This window comes from Lampetra planeri, chromosome 1 (assembly GCF_965212315.1).
Source record: "Lampetra planeri chromosome 1, kcLamPlan1.2.h2, whole genome shotgun sequence".
Taxonomy (NCBI): domain Eukaryota; kingdom Metazoa; phylum Chordata; class Hyperoartia; order Petromyzontiformes; family Petromyzontidae; genus Lampetra; species Lampetra planeri.
Window position 1 is genome coordinate 6,668,793 of NC_136107.1, and position 18,378 is coordinate 6,687,170.

Sequence of the window (18,378 nt, forward strand, 5' to 3'; positions counted from 1 at the left end):
CCGTGTGTAGTTATCCCCTGTACTGTGGAAGTGTAATATAAACGTGTGTGCCTCCTACTAGTGTCTCTGAAGTGACAACTATACATTGAGCAGCCTTCGAAGAGGATGCCACACAATTACTCCTCGGGTCGTTTCAATAGGGCCTTGCCATCCATCAAAAGATGGCACACCCTTATGTTGTGGAAAGGTAGGTCTCAGGACAGCTCTCAGAGCTTGGTTAGGGCAAATTTAAATAGAAGCTCAATTTTCATTAAAAGAATGTTGTGAGCCTCGCCGATGAACATATCAGCCAGAATGCGCCCGATCTCATCAGACCTCGAAAGCTAAGCAGCGTGTGTAGCCTAAACTGCACTGGGATGGATTGACCACCATGCATAACATAATGTTATAGGCTGCGGGGATCACAGGTGTCCTTTAATTTACCAACAAAAATTCCCATTAGCGCAATTGACAAAGTAGGGACACATTTCTATTGACGAAGTCGAATTTCCGCATTCCCGAAATTTCACTCAGCACGCGTCATGAGATAAAACAAGAGCTCTCCGGGAGGCTGCATCATCCATCCACGACAGTCACGGTATCCCTACAGTCCAACAGTAACGCCTCCACGTCACCTTTCCAGGCGTTCCAACATGCAAATCTTTTGGTGAGTTCCATGAAAATGTTAAGTATTTTTGTTTTAAATAAATTATAAGTCAATAGTTCTCATATTTATGTTCTTTATTATTATTATTATGACTATTTGGTTTTATTGAGCAGAGTTGGAATGACTGTCCGAAACAAATCCCAATTTGTTAAAATCTAATTAATGGGAAAAGCCATTCCGATGTACGACATTTCATTTTATGCATGTTTTTTAAAGAACGCATGCATCCCTTTCATAAATTGAGGGATACCTGTATTGAGTGAGCAGCAAAGGACAGTGTTTCAAAATTCATTGCTATACTGTACTTCTGCGTTCCTACATCTATAATCCCTGCCTTCATCAACCGGCACTGACCGGCATGGAGAAGTATAGTGAAATGACCCCCACAACCCGTTCCATTTTCAGAGGCCCTCATCCAGCAGTGGATTGATAAAGGACTGTACATGGACATGTGTTTGCGCAGTTATGGGCAACCTAGCTGAGACCAACATCTCAAACATGAGATTAACCTTGTCAACCCCTGGGTGTGGTGGATGCTTTAATTCAAATTCAGGATTCCAGTGGCGTTTTCTCAGTGAACTACCAGCACCGCGTGTGCTCCCTGAGCCACCGAGGAGCCTATTACATGTTAATTTATCTTCTTGGTTCTTTCGGAAAGACAGCGTCTGAATGGCGCTGTCTTTCCGACAGACCTGTTCTTCACCTGAGGACGGCTGCTTGCGTTGTGGCCGAAACGTCGTGAGAATTGTATTTTATTATGTAAAATTTTTATTATTTTATTATTTCCCTTCTACGTGACTTTACCGAAAGAACCAAGAAAGAACCCTGTAGTCACGAAAGCTTTAAATCGAAATGTTAATTTATCTCTTACAAATAAACAAATGTGCAGAATGCAGGACTTTCAATATATCAACTGGAAAGATCCAGCGGCTATGTAAATTCTGGTTAAATCGGCATGTCACAGGCAGTTTTAGTCGACAGCGTTCCCCTGGGTGGGTGTTAATGTTAAGGTCTTTATCAGGCGTGGCTGAGCCAATATGAAATCAGTGGTTTACATTCAGCTTTCATTTGCTTCAATTAACCACTCCTGGCATAGGGTCAACACTTGCATCAAGCCACAGTGCATATAACCTGTGATGGGTTTCTTTTTATTCTGTTGGATATTTTAATTTTGAATATTTCCTGAAATTACTCAATTATATAATACGAAAAAATATGAAATCATTTATCAATGAAGTATACTTTGTCTTCAGTATGCAAAACATTTGGCACATTGTTGTGAGTACATTTTAGCAGGTGCCCTTCTCAATAAGCGATGCTGAGCCAGCATTGTAAATCTACTCATCTTCTTTGGTGTCAGTCAGTCCATCCATTGGGCAGGAAAAGTAATAATTTTAACTTGAAACACGCACGGTATTTACTCATTCGCAAATAGACAGACTAATTCAGTGGTGTGACAAACTACAAACAAGTGGGAAATGTAGCCCCAGTAATGAACTGGCACAAAATTCTCCCTCCAAGCTCTGTTGTCCTCTTTGTATAAAGGTGTCATCGGCCGAGTGTTTACATGTGGGAAGAAACCAAGAAAATCCACACGTGCAAGGGGGTAACACTCAATCCCATACATATAGAAAAGGTGGAGTCCCCATTTTGCCATACCGCATTTCTCCAGGCAAGGCAGGGTATGGCTCCTCAATGCCCATGGGAAGGGAGTTTCAAGACATTTGTGTTATCCGCCAATGAATCAGAGAAAATATTGAAGTAAGATACATTATAATGACCGTGAGTGTGTGGGCTTGGGCAAAACACATCGCTAAGGGCATTGTAGCCAATGGATGGTATTGGCGACTGAATCGAAGACAAAAGAGGGAACACGCCTAAGAGGATGACCACCGTGGAGATTTGAGCAATGAGATTGCCTCACGTGCAGGGGTGAGATGGATTGTGTCAAAGCAAAGCCAATGAGCGAGGGCAGCAATGTAGAGAGGCCTTCATCCAACAGTGGGAAAGACCATAGCTCACGATGATGGTGACGGTGGAAAGGATGACATTTTAAATTTTACAATTTTAAACAATGCTTGACATTTCAAACCCTTTTAAGAGTGGGATTTGTGCAACTACCTTTAAAAGTTTCATTTTATTTACCATAAGGGTAAATTAGCTGTTCTATTATTCATTCGTCCATTCAGGTTGATGATAGCTATTAAATTTCGGGCAGTGCTCTTTCACCCCTTGTACAATATTTTACGAGCCTCTCAGTATATATGTTAATAGCTAAACTACACAGTACTGCAAGTTGATGATTTAAGAAAATGGTCACGTTTGCCAAATTCATTGTGGTTTGCAAAGAAATCGTACAAAGGCTCGGATAGCAATCTCCTCTGTCATAGTATTGGTTGTGAAAGACCAGGACAAAATATAAAGTAATTCCCTTCAAAATAAAGATTACAAAAGCACCAGCATTGACAAAACCAAGGACGTCTGCATGTGGTATCGACTAAATTCAGAATTCTGGAAACTCTATCTCATACATTTTTTTTCACGGTTTTAGAAAGTGCATATACTAGTTTAAGTGTGTAAGTGCACTATGCACTTAGTTTAAAATGTTTGAACCAAATTAATAGCTTGAGACATAAGGGACATAACATAAATTGATAATAGCAGCCGTATTTCAACCGCGCGCAAACAGAGTGGCAATTGAAGCTGGAAAATAGCATTTTTCCATGCTGGGTGTCGTGCACGTCTGTAACGCCGTGCTTTACAACAAGACAGAGTCGGTGGATCATCATGTGCATGATACACTTCTCGTAAAAATGTAAAAGTTTCTAAAAAGATGACAATCTGCCAAGTGTGTTGCCAACCTTTCTGTGGGCTTTTGACAATGTCTTCTCTCACGTAAAAATACTTACAAAGAAAAGGTTTTAACATCCCAAGCACTACCCACCTAAAATAATCTTGAGACGAATTTAACAGGCAAGGGAAGGATAAAGGTAATAGGATCTTGGGCTTGCTTAAATCTAGCCTTCTTTGCAGTGGGCTGGGATCATCTTCTTGGTTTTTTCGGTAAAGTCACGTAGAAAGTAAAATAAAATAAAAACAAAAATCACGACGTTTCGGAGGCAACACAAGTCTCCGTCATCAGGTGGGACCGTCACAGCCAGATTAGCTGTATCAAGTGAGGCAATGATTCAAGATGTAATCCCTTAAAAGCGAGTTGAGGGGGGAGGGAGAGGGAGGGGGGAGCTCATCAGACTATGGTAGCCAATGAAAGGAACGTATCGGGAGGGAGGGGGGGCGAGGCCAAAAGGGTGGGCGATGGACGTGGAAGCGCTTGTGCGCAAGCGGCCAATTACTGCACACGCCAACACAATGGAGCGATTGTGCGCAAGCGGCCAGCCGCTGCACCCGCCAACACAATGGGCAGAGAGGAGGAGGGGAGGTCTAATACACATGATAGACAAAAGAACGAAAATGATGATGGGTACAAACTTGGGGGGAGCTCATCAGACTATGGTAGCCAATGAATGGAACGTATCGGGAGGGAGGGGGGGGGCGGGGGGGGGGCGAGGCCAAAAGGGTGGGCGACGGACGTGGAAGCGCTTGTGCGCAAGCGGCCAATTACTGCACACGCCAACACAATGGAGAGAGAGGGGGAGGGGGGGTCTGATACACATGATAGACAAAAGAACGAAAATGCCCATGTTTATACCAATGCTGGCTGAACAATGAAGAGAGTACTGTTAAAATAACTGGGGATGTTAACACTCGGTAAAGTACAGTAAAAATAGTGCCTGTCAGATAAGATGGTCCAAAAAAATTGTGATTAAGTCTTTTTTGCGTGGTTGATAACATCTTTCCAATTACTGCACACGTTGGCGTGTGCAGTAATTGGCCGCTTGCGCACAAGCGCTTCCACGTCCATCGCCCACCCTTTTGGCCTCGCCCCCCTCCCTCCCGATACGTTCCTTTCATTGGCTACCATAGTCTGATGAGCTTCCCCCTCCCTCTCCCTCCCCCCTCAACTCGCTTTTAAGGGATTACATCTTGAATCATTGCCTCACTTGATACAGCTAATCTGACTGTGACGGTCCCACCTGATGACGGAGACTTGTATTGCCTCCGAAACGTCGTGATTTTTGTTTTTATTTTATTTTACTTTCTACGTGACTTTACCGAAAAAACCTAAGAAGATGATTCCTTGCAGTCACGAAAGCTTCAAATCTAGAATTAGTGGGCTGGGATTTGGGAGTGGTGTCAGGGTTGAAAGGTGATAACATTTCATGTGGAGAATCTACTCCTGTATTCATACAAAATAAAACATGAGTTTGTAAGGCTTCATAGCTAAAATGCTACCCATACACTCAATATCCACAAAGAAACACATTATCATTTAAATAAAGACAGAAGGATAAAGAAGGACAATGTCTAGCGGACCATCTCGTCAGATCCCAGACGCTAAGCACGGTCGAGCCTGGGTAGTGCTTGGATGGGCAATCACCATGAATAGACCAGGGGTTGCAGGCTGCTGTGGGGATATATCAGTAGAGGGCAGTGTAACAACAGGACCCTGCGGGGTGGGCTGGTAGGAACGAATAACCAACGAATATAAACATAATGTATTATTACACTTGTTTAGCCAGGAAAGCCCCACTGAGTCTAAAGGTTTTTGTAGGGTCCTGCCAAGTGTTTGCAGTAGGGGGCGATGTTGCTACACCGAATCGGACGATACGAAGGGAGAGTGTGAGGCCTAGTTCTAGGCTTTAGGCCTAGCTGTAGGCGTTAGGCCGCTGTGAGTTAATTTCTAATTTAAATGTTTTAATTATTTATGTAAAAGCTTTAAATGTAAATATTTCTATTTAATAACATCAGGGAATGTAACATTGTTAAACATTAACTCCCTTTCACACACGCGGGGGTACGATACGAAGGGAGAGTTTGAGGCCTAGTTCGAGGCTTTAGGCCTAGCTGTAGGCTTTAGGGCGCTGTGAGTTAAATTTTAATTTAAAAGTTTTAATTAAAAGCTATCTCAGGGAATTAGAAGGGAATGTTACACTTGTTTAGCCAGGAAAGCCTCATTAATTTAAATGTTTTAATTAAAAGCTATCTGAGGGAATTATAAGGGAATGTTACACTTGTTTAGCCAGGAAAGCGTCACTGAGTCTAAAGGTTTTTGTAGGGTCATGCCAAGTGTTTGCAGTAGGGGGCGATGTTGCTACATGGATGGACGGACGGACGATATAATCTGTTGTAGGCTGGTCCACTTCGTTCCTACCAGTAAAATCCATCGTTGTACTGTACCAACTTCTATGTGCCCAGCCTTCACCAACTTGCAATGACCAGAGTGAAGGATAGCCAATAACTACCACCATCAACATGGCATGATGTCATCGCACCTCCAATTAGCACGGTTGGCTATGTACGGTGCGAAAGAAGCTCAACATACATACCATCAATCGTTAGTAAATAAGTGATAATTTGTGGGGAGTTAAACATTTCTAGTGTCCATCGATAGAGAGTTCCTGGCAAAGTAACGTGGCATTCCAACAACTCGTGGAGAACCACCATTGGAAATGGAAACTACCTGGTGCTTGCTTCACCTTGTGAAATTGAAACAGATCCAACTATAACTTAACAATATTCTGACTTCCTGGATGTTTATTATAACTGACTGTACCCTGTGCTGGTGGTAGTTGATGTTTCAAATGAAACTTCCTAAATGCTAAATTTGGTTCTGAGAATTGTTATTCAACTAACCGGTGAGTTGAAACAATAAGAAGTCGATCGCTTGAAGACGTGACAATGTAATCTGTTTGGCTGTGTCATTATGTGGCCTTACCCAAAAATCTATAATAATGACATTTATAACGCGCCATATTTTGCAAACAAGTAAAAAACTCAGAGGTGCGGAGCCAAGCTCTGCGCTGCTCAAAGGCCTGACCAACCTGATAAGCCTGTAGATGTTTATACTCTTTGGGTCTTTCGGTAAAGTCACGTAGATAGAAAAATAATAAAATAAAATAAAATCACATTTCTATCGCAATACAAGCAATCGTCTTCAGGTAAAAAAATACAGCAGGCAGACTGCTGAGGCAGGAAGAAATATAGCAAGAGAGCTACTGCAGCCAAGGGTTAGAGAGCTGCTGCAGACAAAGGTTATATATGTTTGAGATGTTTCTTGAAAGTCAGAGTACATTTGATGTTGCGAATGTTCAAAGTTCCACACCGAGGGGGAGACAGCAGAGAACCGATGTGAGGCTGCAACAGTTCGAGACCTTGGTGTCAGAAGCAGATTTTGAGTGACATTACGTAGGGTTCTACCATGAGCTTCAGTGCAAGGCGAGAGTAGTGAGGCGAGGTATGGTGGGGAACCGGTGGTGAAGGTGCGATGACAAAGGCAGGCGATTTTATAATTTGTCCTGCTGGCGAAGGGAAGCCAATGAAGAGTTTGGAGAGTGGTGGCTGAGTCGAGTCGTAGATTATGGACAACAAGGACAAGACGAGCAAGGGTTGAATCAAATCCATCTCTGGATTTGTGACAGAGAAGGCCTCGGAACCTCACCTGGAGCGGAAGGCCTCGGGTGGGTTCAGCTCCTGCGTGTGAGTCAGTCCATAAAGTGTGACCACAAACAGTCGCACCCTAGGGTTCGGCTGCCCAGCCTGCATGGGAGAAGGTGACAAAATAAGATGTTACCGAATGTGAAGAGGCGAACGAAAGAGATCCAGCACATACTAGTGGCGTCTTCAGGAAGATCGTTTATTGATGCAAACCACACAGGACAAAAGGAACTCGAACTCCCTTTGCATGTTGTTTGGTGGCTGAATGTTTGGTGACTTTACGAGGAGATGGCAGTTCACTGAGTGGGTACGTGAACCCATCTGTTTGTGTTTTTGAGGGTTTTGCATCGTAGGTTTCAGTTTTCTTCAAGTACTCGAGTTTCCCTATCACATGCACAATGCTCATGAAAACAAAATTGTCCAAGCATTGCAGTCCTGGACCCTCCCGAAAAAAGATTATTGAGATGCTCTCCTGGGTAAATAAATCTTATCGTCATACTTATATTTTAATAAATGAAGCGAAAGCGACATCAAAAGAGCATCGTCAAAATGACACCACGTGCCAGAACCTTTTGGCGGCCATTGCTGGGATGTCATGATTTCTGGATCGATCCGAAGATCGGGAACACATCCCCAACACAAATCCATTCCACGTACAAATGCTGGGCTGCAACCTATACGAAAGAAAACTGGACACCCACATCAGTGCTGTAACAATGAGCCAAATCGTCACGGTGGATTGTTTTTCACCTCGTAAAGACAAATTTAATTACACCGTTCAGCTGCTTTGAACAAATATTTTTTTGTAAGGTTATTGTAGAGCAGTATTTGCGCGGCAGCTCATTTCACGCCACAGTTTTGCTTACACAACCCGCAAAACCAGTATTTCACATTTATTGATGCTATTCGCAAGGCGCTGCGTTTTTGCGGGTTGCACAATGGAAACTGCACACGCACATTAAAATCACATATCCTACTCGGGAATGCAGGTGTTAGGGTTAAATGTTTCAGATTTTACAATAAGTGTCCTCGGGAGGTGAAAAAAAATCCACGTACATTGTTCCGGGAGAGGCAGCGAGCACGAGCCCAGCTAACATAACCATCCGTCACAAGTCATACACAGCTGCCTCCGAATCTGCCACCGTAAACGGAACTGATTTGAATTTAATGATTAACGAGGGGCTGTGAGAGAAAACGAGCTCCAGAAAGCTACCCCCGAGTGAGTTAAGCAGGATGCTTGCAGATGTACATCTCCGCTGGGGATGCATCTGGTGCTCTGCCACAGATGGTTATTTCACTTCCATTATTCAATTCCACGCTAATGCACGCTCCGTGTTGTGCATGCAACGGGGAAAGGTTTCATTGAACGCAGAGCGCCGCCTCGTAAAAGTGTTTGTCAGAAGGCCTCATTGCTGCGTGTAGCGTCGTACGTTTCGTAAAACCCACGAATGAAAAAAAATCCACGTCAGGCATTATCTCAAAGGAGCGTGGAGATTTTAGTAAATTGCCAGATAAGGAAATGCAAATGCGGATTAAGCATTGATTGGAGATTAGACAAATTACTGTATATGTAGATTGTAAGTGTTTATTGAATGACGTAACGGCGTACTGATGCGAAATTATATCAACTCCTAATATGCAACGCTGCTGTCAGGTATTTCTGTATTCATATATGTCCATAAAATTGCGATGGCCAAATGTGGAGATACAAATTAAACCACACACGCCCACAATTTCCCATGTTTGCAACGTTTAACCTTCCTTTGTTTTACATAAGCCATGCCCATATTCCAATAACCTTCCACATTCCTTTCAGTTTTCTGTGCATCCCAAAATCTTACTTCTTCCATAAACTCCAAATATCTCAGTTGCTAGGCATCGATACAATCATATCCTCGCATCTGTTTGGACGATAAGAGCAACGCATTTAGAGTGTGAGACGATGGAAATCCAATATAGAGCTGATGACCTAGGATTGTGCCATCACAAGTTAATGTTGGTAAAAAGTCGCAGGAGAAAAAGTTAACAAAAGCAAGGAAGTCTGGAATGGTCAGCTGAGGTCGAGGCTTCAACCATAATCTGTGCCCGTTGGTAGTTCCCAAGGATTAGCTAGCTGCTGCTGCTTCTTACGCTTCACATTAGCTGAAAACGTGCAAAAAATATAGCACGAGAATATTTCAGTAAGTAAAGAGACAACAGTTATTTCTCGAAAACATATTTGTTATCACCAACGTGACAGACAAAATACGTCACACTCTGAAAACACTTGTCACTAGGGGCCCACATGCTTCATAATGCCAGCAGCACACAAGAGTCTTTAGCACAGTTTTTTTCTCCAGTAATGTGTTATTTAATCAATATAGATCTACTATGTCTGTGTTACATATCCACTGTTGAATTGAAAACATCATAGTGTCTTTTGCTCTGATACATTTCTGTGGACTCAATTCCCTTCGGCAATTCTATCTGCAGTCCCTTTAGATACTAGAAATGGTCCAGATTGCTTATGGGTTCTGCTCAAGTGACCTTTGCAAGTCTCAGTTACTTAATTTAACTTTCAGTGTTATTTTTTAAAGGACTGGGTCAGCATGTTACGTTCTAAGCTAATTACCCCTGACTCTGTGTCACACTGGGCATCACCTACAAGTTGCAGTGTGGGCAGGGACTGACCCTGTAACATTGTGTGCCAGTTTACTGATTGCATTTACTCAGTAACTGTCTTCTCTTAGTTCCACTTGCAGGCCCTTTTTCTAATCAATACAAAGAGAAGCACACTCCATTCACTTACACTACTCAAAGTGAAACCTGATTAAAGCAACCAGCGTTTGTTTTGTGCATCGTCCCATGTTGCTTCTGTAGCGGCCTCTTTTCCTATGCGTGCAAGGGTGCAGTGTTTCTTGGTGATCTGGGTTAGAGGCTATAGAGTTGGAGATGTCCTAGACAGACAGGCAAAAACATTTTAAAATAACCAGGTAAGATCCGAATGAGACCCGGTGTCGCTTTTGCAAAGGAGTCTCGAATCAGAGTAAATACACAATGCAAAGAAATGCAGAGGGTGTCTACACTCGACAAGACCATTAAACGCAAATACACATTTCGATTTACAGCTTTCGTGACTGCAGGGATTTATATTCTTGGTTCTTTTGGTAAAGTCACGTAGAAGGGAAATAATAAAATAATAAAAATTAAACAATAACATTCTTACGACGTTTCGATTGCAACACAAGCAATCATCATCAGGTGTGAAAACCACAGCAAGAATTTTTTTTAAAAGTGGCGTTTTTTTCTAAACGTTAGCACCACGGACAACAACTGGCGGTTGTTCTCTGCTGTCATTTTCACACCTGATGATGATTGCTTGCGTTGCAATCGATACGTCGTGAGAATATTATTGTTTTATTTTTATTATTTTATTATTTCAAACACACATGTTCAACATGGTCCCAAGCCTAACCAAAGGCATGCATAATGAAGGCAAACAAAATACAGCATGAAGCTAAATTAAAATATACATGTAAAGTACAAAGTAAATAGAAAGGAGGAGTATATTAAAAGTATTTGCATTAATGGTGATCGAGTAGTGAATCCAGTGGCCAAACAAGTCCTGACTTCCATGTAAAGCACATACAATATTGTTCTTTTGGCAAAAAGCATCATGCTCCAAAGAAACAAAACATCCACATTCAGCATTAGGAGACATAAATGTCAAATAATGTTATGTCAGCAGGCTCTAACCTATGGTGGTTGTATCTGTGTTTGCGCACTTATAGTCTTCCTTTGTAATAGCATGGGGGCCTATTACTACGGCCCTTCAGTCAGAGAGGTAACTGTAGATATTTTCCATCACAAACCCAATTAATTATCCATCAATACAGCAAAACACTTGCATTAATGATGTGCTACCCCGCAATGGGCTTTACTTATGAATATAATTTCCACAGGTGCCTCAGGACAGGTTTACACTCTGACTCAACTGTCCATCCTGTAATAATTGCAGGAGGAGCAGGCAATAATATTTTACAGATGATTAAGCAGGTCAAAATTCGATGGCTGTCAGTATCAATCCTGGTCAGGTATTGCCTCAACCCTCTGTTTGTTCTTGTGGTGTAAATGCAAGTGCAAACATTGTGGAAAGTCAACCGTCGTTGTTGTTCTGAATAGGAATGACCACGAAGACACTTTGATGCGTTTCCTGAAATGTGTATGTTCTTCGTATTAATCTGATATTCAAATCCAGAGAGTCCTTGACAACTAACTCTCAAGATATAACGTGTGCAGCACGGTCCTTCAGAATACAGTGTAAAGCATTGGACAAAGCATGGAATGGATTCGTCACAATTTAACAGCTCGACCTCAAGTCAGAAGTTTTACCATTTTTCCCACAATGGTCGTACAGCCTGATAATGATGTTCATAATCTTTAACCCTGGTCCTATTTACTAAACTGCAATTAAACTCAAAATATAATTTACTGTACCCTACATGGCACAGCTCACTGGCTTTAATAACTCCACACAACGTGCTACACACAGTGAATGACGCAGGGGTATTGTAAAAAACGCTGAAGTACAGGTACCGCAAAATAAGATACCAGCAATCCTCAATACAAATGTTCGCTCATAACTCCAACTTTGTTCTTAGAGATTTACATTATACCACATGCTCAAGTGAAGCCAAGTTAAATCACTGTGCATTGTTGCAGTAATCTATTGGATCTGACAAAAACTATAGTCAGGAGAACGTTTCTCAATTCACATCTGCGGTCTTTTTAGGAGCCATTGAAACTACATTTCTGGGCGTTGTGATGCACGCCTGTAATTCAGCGCATTCGAGGTGGGTTGCTGGCTCGTACAGACATCACCACATCGCAAGGCTGAGGGGTGCCCAGCAGAGAGCAGACCCTTACAAGATGTGCTTTTCCATGTGTAATGACAGAGTGCCACCTGTAGGCCTGAAGGGGATATCGCGGTTATGAGCATGTTACGTAATGTCTAATTATGAGGGGGGCGTATCTGGGGTAAAGGTGAAAGGTGGAGTCAGTCGGGAAGCTTCAGGAACCTGCTCGAAGGTTCTGGAAGGGGGCGTGGCCGGAGGCAGGCCTTGGCCGTGCCGGGGTGTATATAAGGGGGACCGAACCAGAAGTTCAGTGCTGTTGCGGGTCCTGGGTCCTGGCTGCGTCGCTGCTCACCGTCATCTCTCTTCATCGTCTTCCTTTTTAATAGCATGCCGATCTTCTGCAAGGCTCTCATCGTCACCGTCGCTCCAGTCAGACAGCTATGTGGTTGGACGCCGACGATGGGGTTGTGTAGAAGGGTCGGCTATGTGTAGCTACGTAGAACGTTACATAGATGACTCGCCCAGTGTTGTGCTTAAAGTGTGAGAATAAATAAGAAGCCTTCTACACGACGTGTCTCGGAAGTCTCTCACTACACATGTGTAGTGTCATGTGTCTCTTCTTCATTCTCGCTCGAGCCTTGTGTGTGCGTGCGAATGGCGTGCATCACACACACACTCAGTCGGAGACGAGGTAGTCGCAGGAGGCACCGTCCTCCCCTTTTATTATTGTTGAGTTCACGCCACCACTCGACCCCCCTCTCTCTCACGACCATGCTGCCGCACGACCTGTTCCAGACGTAACCCTGTTTGCGTTGCACCGACAGCGTCGACCGGGACAGCCAATTACTGTGCAATGATCGAGCGAAGGCGGCAGCGACGACGAGACGAGTCCAATCCCAGAACCAGCAGCCCGGAGCTCTCTGCGTAGGCCTGCGCCCCTCTCCACATTCCCCTCAGTGCGGCTTGGCTCCGCCCTAGCCGTGCCTCCCTTCTCGAACCCACCACAGGGTTCCAGGAGCTTCCCCACGTGGTCTACCGTGACCCTTGCCCCAGTTCCTCCGCCCTGCCGGCACACCCGTGTATATGCTCAACGGCGTGTGCGCTAAGTGCCCACCTGCAGTTGCAGTTGCTGAACAACAGTCAGCGCTATGTCACTACATCACCCCCTCCTCCTTAAAAAAAACAGCCCTCCCCGCTGTTAACACAGCAGCAGCAACCGGCAGGCAGGCAGGGCAACCCCCTTAACTCGAGGAACATCAACGAGAAAAGAAAAAAAACCTCCCTCACAATCCCGCTACAACTACGGCATCCTCCGCAATCAACAACACATTCCACTGCTCCCCGGCACCCCGGAACTCGCGAATCGGCACACCACCTCAATCTCCCTTTAACCCAGGCCCTTAGCCCCAACACCACTTCACCCCCGGATCCCCTCTCAGTGCAAGGGAGAGTCCCCCCATTCGGGGATATATGTGGCACATTAGGAATGGACCACTCTTTTAATGATTTCCTTGTGCAGCAAGGGAGTAAAGTGTGGTTTTGTGAAAGTCCTTATGTGCTGTGCAGTACATCAATGCACGTGTGTACACCAGCATGCGATAACTGAGTTGGGCCTGTGGGTGGCTGGCAGGGTTCTTGATTAACCTGACTTGTACACCAGTCACGTGGTTAATGGCGACACGGTTGAGAATTGCTGTGTGACACACGTGCTGTTGCATTTTTCAGATAAAGGACCCAAAGGTTATTTTTGATCGTTATAGAAATGTTCTAGACTTGTTCTAGACTTCAAGCTTGGCTTTGAATTGTTAGTTTGTGATAAATTCAATAGGAGGGGTTTTAGCACTGTGCACTGTAAAGGATGATGTACTGTAGTTAATACTTGTAATTCTCTAACCCTAATACTATAACCATGCCCATGCACCCAGAGTATGACTACTTGAAATGCTATTGAGAATAGAACACATGTACAGTTATAAGTTGTACAATGGTGACAAGTACAGTACGTATACTATACACATACAGTACAGATAATGGGTGTAAGATACCGATATAAGTGGATCATATAGATAGACATACAGCTTACGATTAAAGTCATATTTGAATAGTGAAGTGCAAAGGTTATTGTCAAAGACAAAGATGATTCATCAGTAGTAAAATTGGGTTTAAGATAAACTGTTATTGATTAACCGGACTTGTACACCAGTCACGTGGTTAATGGCGACTCGGTTGAGGATTGCTGTGTGTGACACACGTGCTGTTGCATTTTATAGATTTACCACAATACATGTGTTTGCCCTCGATTTGGAGCACCTGCCCACGTCCATGTCCTTCATATCGAGCGTGCAACACATAGCTCACGTGATCCGGTCCATGGCACCGGTCACCTCCGTCCCAGCAGGGTCCTGCACCTCTGGAACCTGGAGGGCGAAGAGACGATGGAGATGGAGTCCTCGCCTCAAGGGTGTGGCCCCTCACCATTCGGCAGTGCCCGCTCGAGTCCAGTCACCAAGATCTCGCACTTGGCAGTCTCGATAGGCCTCAGAAATCCGGTTCGACGGGGCTTGAGTTGACTGTGCCGGCGGCCCAATGAGCACAGGTGACTCTACCAATGCCTACTCATCACCCCGACACTCCGCAGCAGTGTGACCCGACCGACCACACACATGGGCGTGGGTCCCTAGGGCAGAGGGAGCTGTCCCCGCTACGGGTCCTCCCGCAGGGATATTGTTGCTTGAGCCCCCCTGCCCTCCACCGCCGCCAACATATTTTGCAGACTCCATGCTGTGGCCTCCCACCTTGCCTGCTGCTGTTGCTCCTCAAATATCTGTATGGTTCTAGCCACCATTGAGGATGAAATCTCTGTTCCAACGACGGAGGGCGGGCAACCCTCAATCATCTCGCCAGCCCCCGCAGCCTCTTCGCCACCCGAAGGTCGAGCGCCCCCTCACCCACAAGTGGGTATGCCTCGCGTCCAGGATCAGCAGCGCTGCCCGGAAGGCGTAGGGCGTCTCGTCCTCCATCCGCTCCCTCAGGAGGAATCTTGTGCGAGCCTCCCGTGCCAGATAAGGAGCGGCCTCCTGAAGCTCCGTGACTCACCGCGCCTCCTCCGCACGCTCCCGCGCTTGACTCAAAATGGCGCCACTCGGCCACGGGAGGTCCACCGGTGACAAAATGGCAACCACCATGTGCGTGGTCCCCCGTCCAGAGCCCCCTGCTCCAGCTCCGACGGAAGCTCCCGCTTTGTTTTCCGCACTCTCCTCCACGCCATCCCCTGGGGTCCGGGCCTCGTGCCAGCCCGCACCCCTCTCCACATGGCGGTCCTCCGCCATGCTGCTTGGTTGGTGCTTGACCACGGGAAAATCTCAGCCACTCTCCCCGTCGACGTGCAGCTCTCACTCTCTCTCCGTTGACGTGCAGCCCCCATTCTCTCTCCATCGACGTGCAGCCGCTCTCTCTCCGTCGACATGCAGCCTCTCTCTCTGTCCACGCTCACTCGCTCCCGCCACCTGGCGTAGCTACTCTTGCCGTCGACGCTCGGCTGCTCTCTCTCCGTCGACGTGCAGCTTCTCTCTCCGTCGACGCCCAGCAGCTCTCTCTTTGTCGACGCGTAGCCGCTCCCACCTCCTTACGTAGCCACTCCTGCCACCAATGTCCAGCCAATCTCTCATCGGCAGATGCGTAGCTGCTCGCCCCGCAATTTTTGCACAGCAGTTGTCCCGCCAAACTGCGGCAGCTCCTCCGTTGCCCACAGGCTTCGAAATTGGGATCCCGGGTCCCGGGGCTGTCAGAGGGACAACCATCTCGCCGTCCTCGTCCCGATAATATCCCACTTCTGACACCAAATGTAGTATCGTGCGTCTCTTCTTCGTTCTTGCTCAAGTCTTGTGTATGCGTGCGGGTGGCGTGCGTCGTACACACACTCAGTCGGAGACGAGGTAGTCGCAGGAGGCACCGTCCTCCCCTTTTATCGTTGTTGAGTTCACGCCACCACTCGGGCCCCCTCTCTCTCATGAAAATGCTGCCGCACGACCCTTCCAAGACACGACCTAACTCCTACAACCAAACTCCCCTTTCCCTCCCCTGCCGTGCCTATATAAAGCCACAACAGCAGATATTTTTTCTCACCTGAAGATGGTCGCTTGTGTTGCGACCGAAACGTCGTGTTTTCTTTTATTATTTTTTCTATCTACGTGACTTTACCGAAAGAACCAGAGAGTATGGATTCCTGCAGTCACGAAAGCTTCAAATCAAGATTGTATTGTACTAGTAACGAATTGGCATGTTCTGTTTCTGTGAGAAACCTTACTACAGTAATTGGCTGTGTCGGGTGGTGGCGGGTTTAATGACACATTTATATATTTACGCGATCTAACCCAAAAAAACCTGTATAATGGATGGTAAGCCTTGTGCAAATAGTCATTATAGAATATGGAAAATCCTCCATGTTTGATGTGCCACATGCATGAAACAATGACACATCTGCGTTACAATTATAAATTATTGCATCTCAGGCAATCTGAAATATGCTCTCCATTTATTTACCTGGGCAGTGATTACATATTTTTCATGAATGTTAATGAGTTAAAATTTTCACTGGATTATTTTTTCCTATGTTTTCATGTTTATTCTTCGAGTTAATTCATTTAACGTATTAAATCACATTTAATTTATGTACTGTTTTTCTACTTTGTACAGAACCTTTTGTGAGAAAGTATAAACCACCAAAACTATTCAAATGTATAGGTAAAGTAGAATTAATTTTTATGGATTGGAGAAATAAAGGCATAAATATGAATAATAAGCACTATGAAACATTTAACATTTGCTTTTGACAAAGTCATGATAACCACCAATGATAATGAACTACATATTTTCCTTACTTTGTGCGGATTCGGTTTGTGCAATTTAGCGTATATGCGGCTAATCTATTTATACCCAAAATTCGTGATATGCTATTTGAATTCTCTCATATGCGGCATATTACGGTCTGACGTGGTACAACATTGCTGTGTGTGATGTGTGCGCTACTCAGCTGGCAGCTGTCTCGTGAGGTTTCGCTTTGTGCACCATTTTTTTTTGGAATGTATCTCCTACTGCATAAAGCGAGGGACAACTGTACAGGAAATTATCGACAAACTAATGAATGCATTTGAAAAGTGGGACTAAAAATAAAAACGAGCAAAATAAACGTCAAAACACAACAAGTTCCCTGAACAAAAGAAGATACTTGTTTGAAAGACGCAAGTATAAAACACAACAGAGTATGCATACCTGGGGTAATTATTGAAGGTGTACCGGGATCAAAATGATTAACTGTGAGCTACAGCAAGATGGAGTGCTTTTAGACAATTAAATTTAATAATTAAAAGCAACATACCGATGAGTCTCAAGAATAAAGTTTTTTTTAACGCGTACGTATTATAACCTGCCATGACATGGATGCAAGAAAGGATCTACAAATGTACGCTGGGAATTACACTGAGAGAAAGAAGGAGAAACACATGCATGAGAGAATGCAAATTAAAGACATGTGTTTGACTTAATAAGAGTAAGCGATAATGGGCAGGACACATTGCTCAAATGGATGGTGGCCAATGGAGGGCAATGGTGACAGCTTGGCAGTCAGAGGGGGGAACGTGGCTAAGAGGACAAGCACCATGGAGATGGAGCGAAGTGATCAGCTCAAAAAGGAAGTTTAGTTTCAATGTACTCTCTCTTGGCCTTAAATAATGAACGTCATTGATTTATTGATTGTACACGTGCTCCCCCCCCGCCCCACACTTAATTTATTGTGGAGCTCCATGCCAGTACAAATACTATTAAGAAAAACAGAAGCAAATTGAGCCCGGCAAGACTTGTCACGAGAAGAGTTGGCAATTAATGGACAAAACTAACGAATGAATAGAAGCTGAATGAGGCAGCTCATTCAATGGGGATTTAAACTGTTCAATGAATATAAGCAGAAGGGAATGGACTAGGTTAGCAACTTCCCAAGATAACAACAAGGCCCTTTGTATGCTGTGAAATGCCACAATTTTACATCAACAATGCATTTATGTTTCTCGTTACAGAGAACGTTTCCAGCATAACAATAAACAAGCCGCACGTCTGCGTATCCACTTAAGTTTTTTTAATGCTAAAATATCCAAACCAAACTGCACTTACCATAACATCACCTACATGATTTGGAGTTTACAGAATGTGCCCAGTTCAGATGTCACTCAATGCTGACGTTAGTCATGCCCAGGAGTTGAATAATATTACATGAATTTGTTTACTTATTTACTTTACTCATAATCCATCTCGGAAGCATAAATATATATGTGCAGGGGATTTCCTAAT

General features: G+C 44.4%; 1 protein-coding gene across 1 annotated transcript in view; it reads right to left on the minus strand.

Annotated features, from left to right (window-relative positions):
• LOC144734254 (inactive dipeptidyl peptidase 10-like) overlaps positions 1–18,378 on the minus strand; it is a gene marked incomplete at its 5' end in the record, with an annotated part of 402,709 nt that overhangs the window by 55,682 nt on the left and 328,649 nt on the right. Inside the window, one exon of the mRNA XM_078616418.1 lies at positions 7,206–7,303. Within this exon, the coding sequence (XP_078472544.1) occupies positions 7,206–7,303 (98 nt within the window). The remainder of the gene's footprint in view (positions 1–7,205; positions 7,304–18,378) is intronic.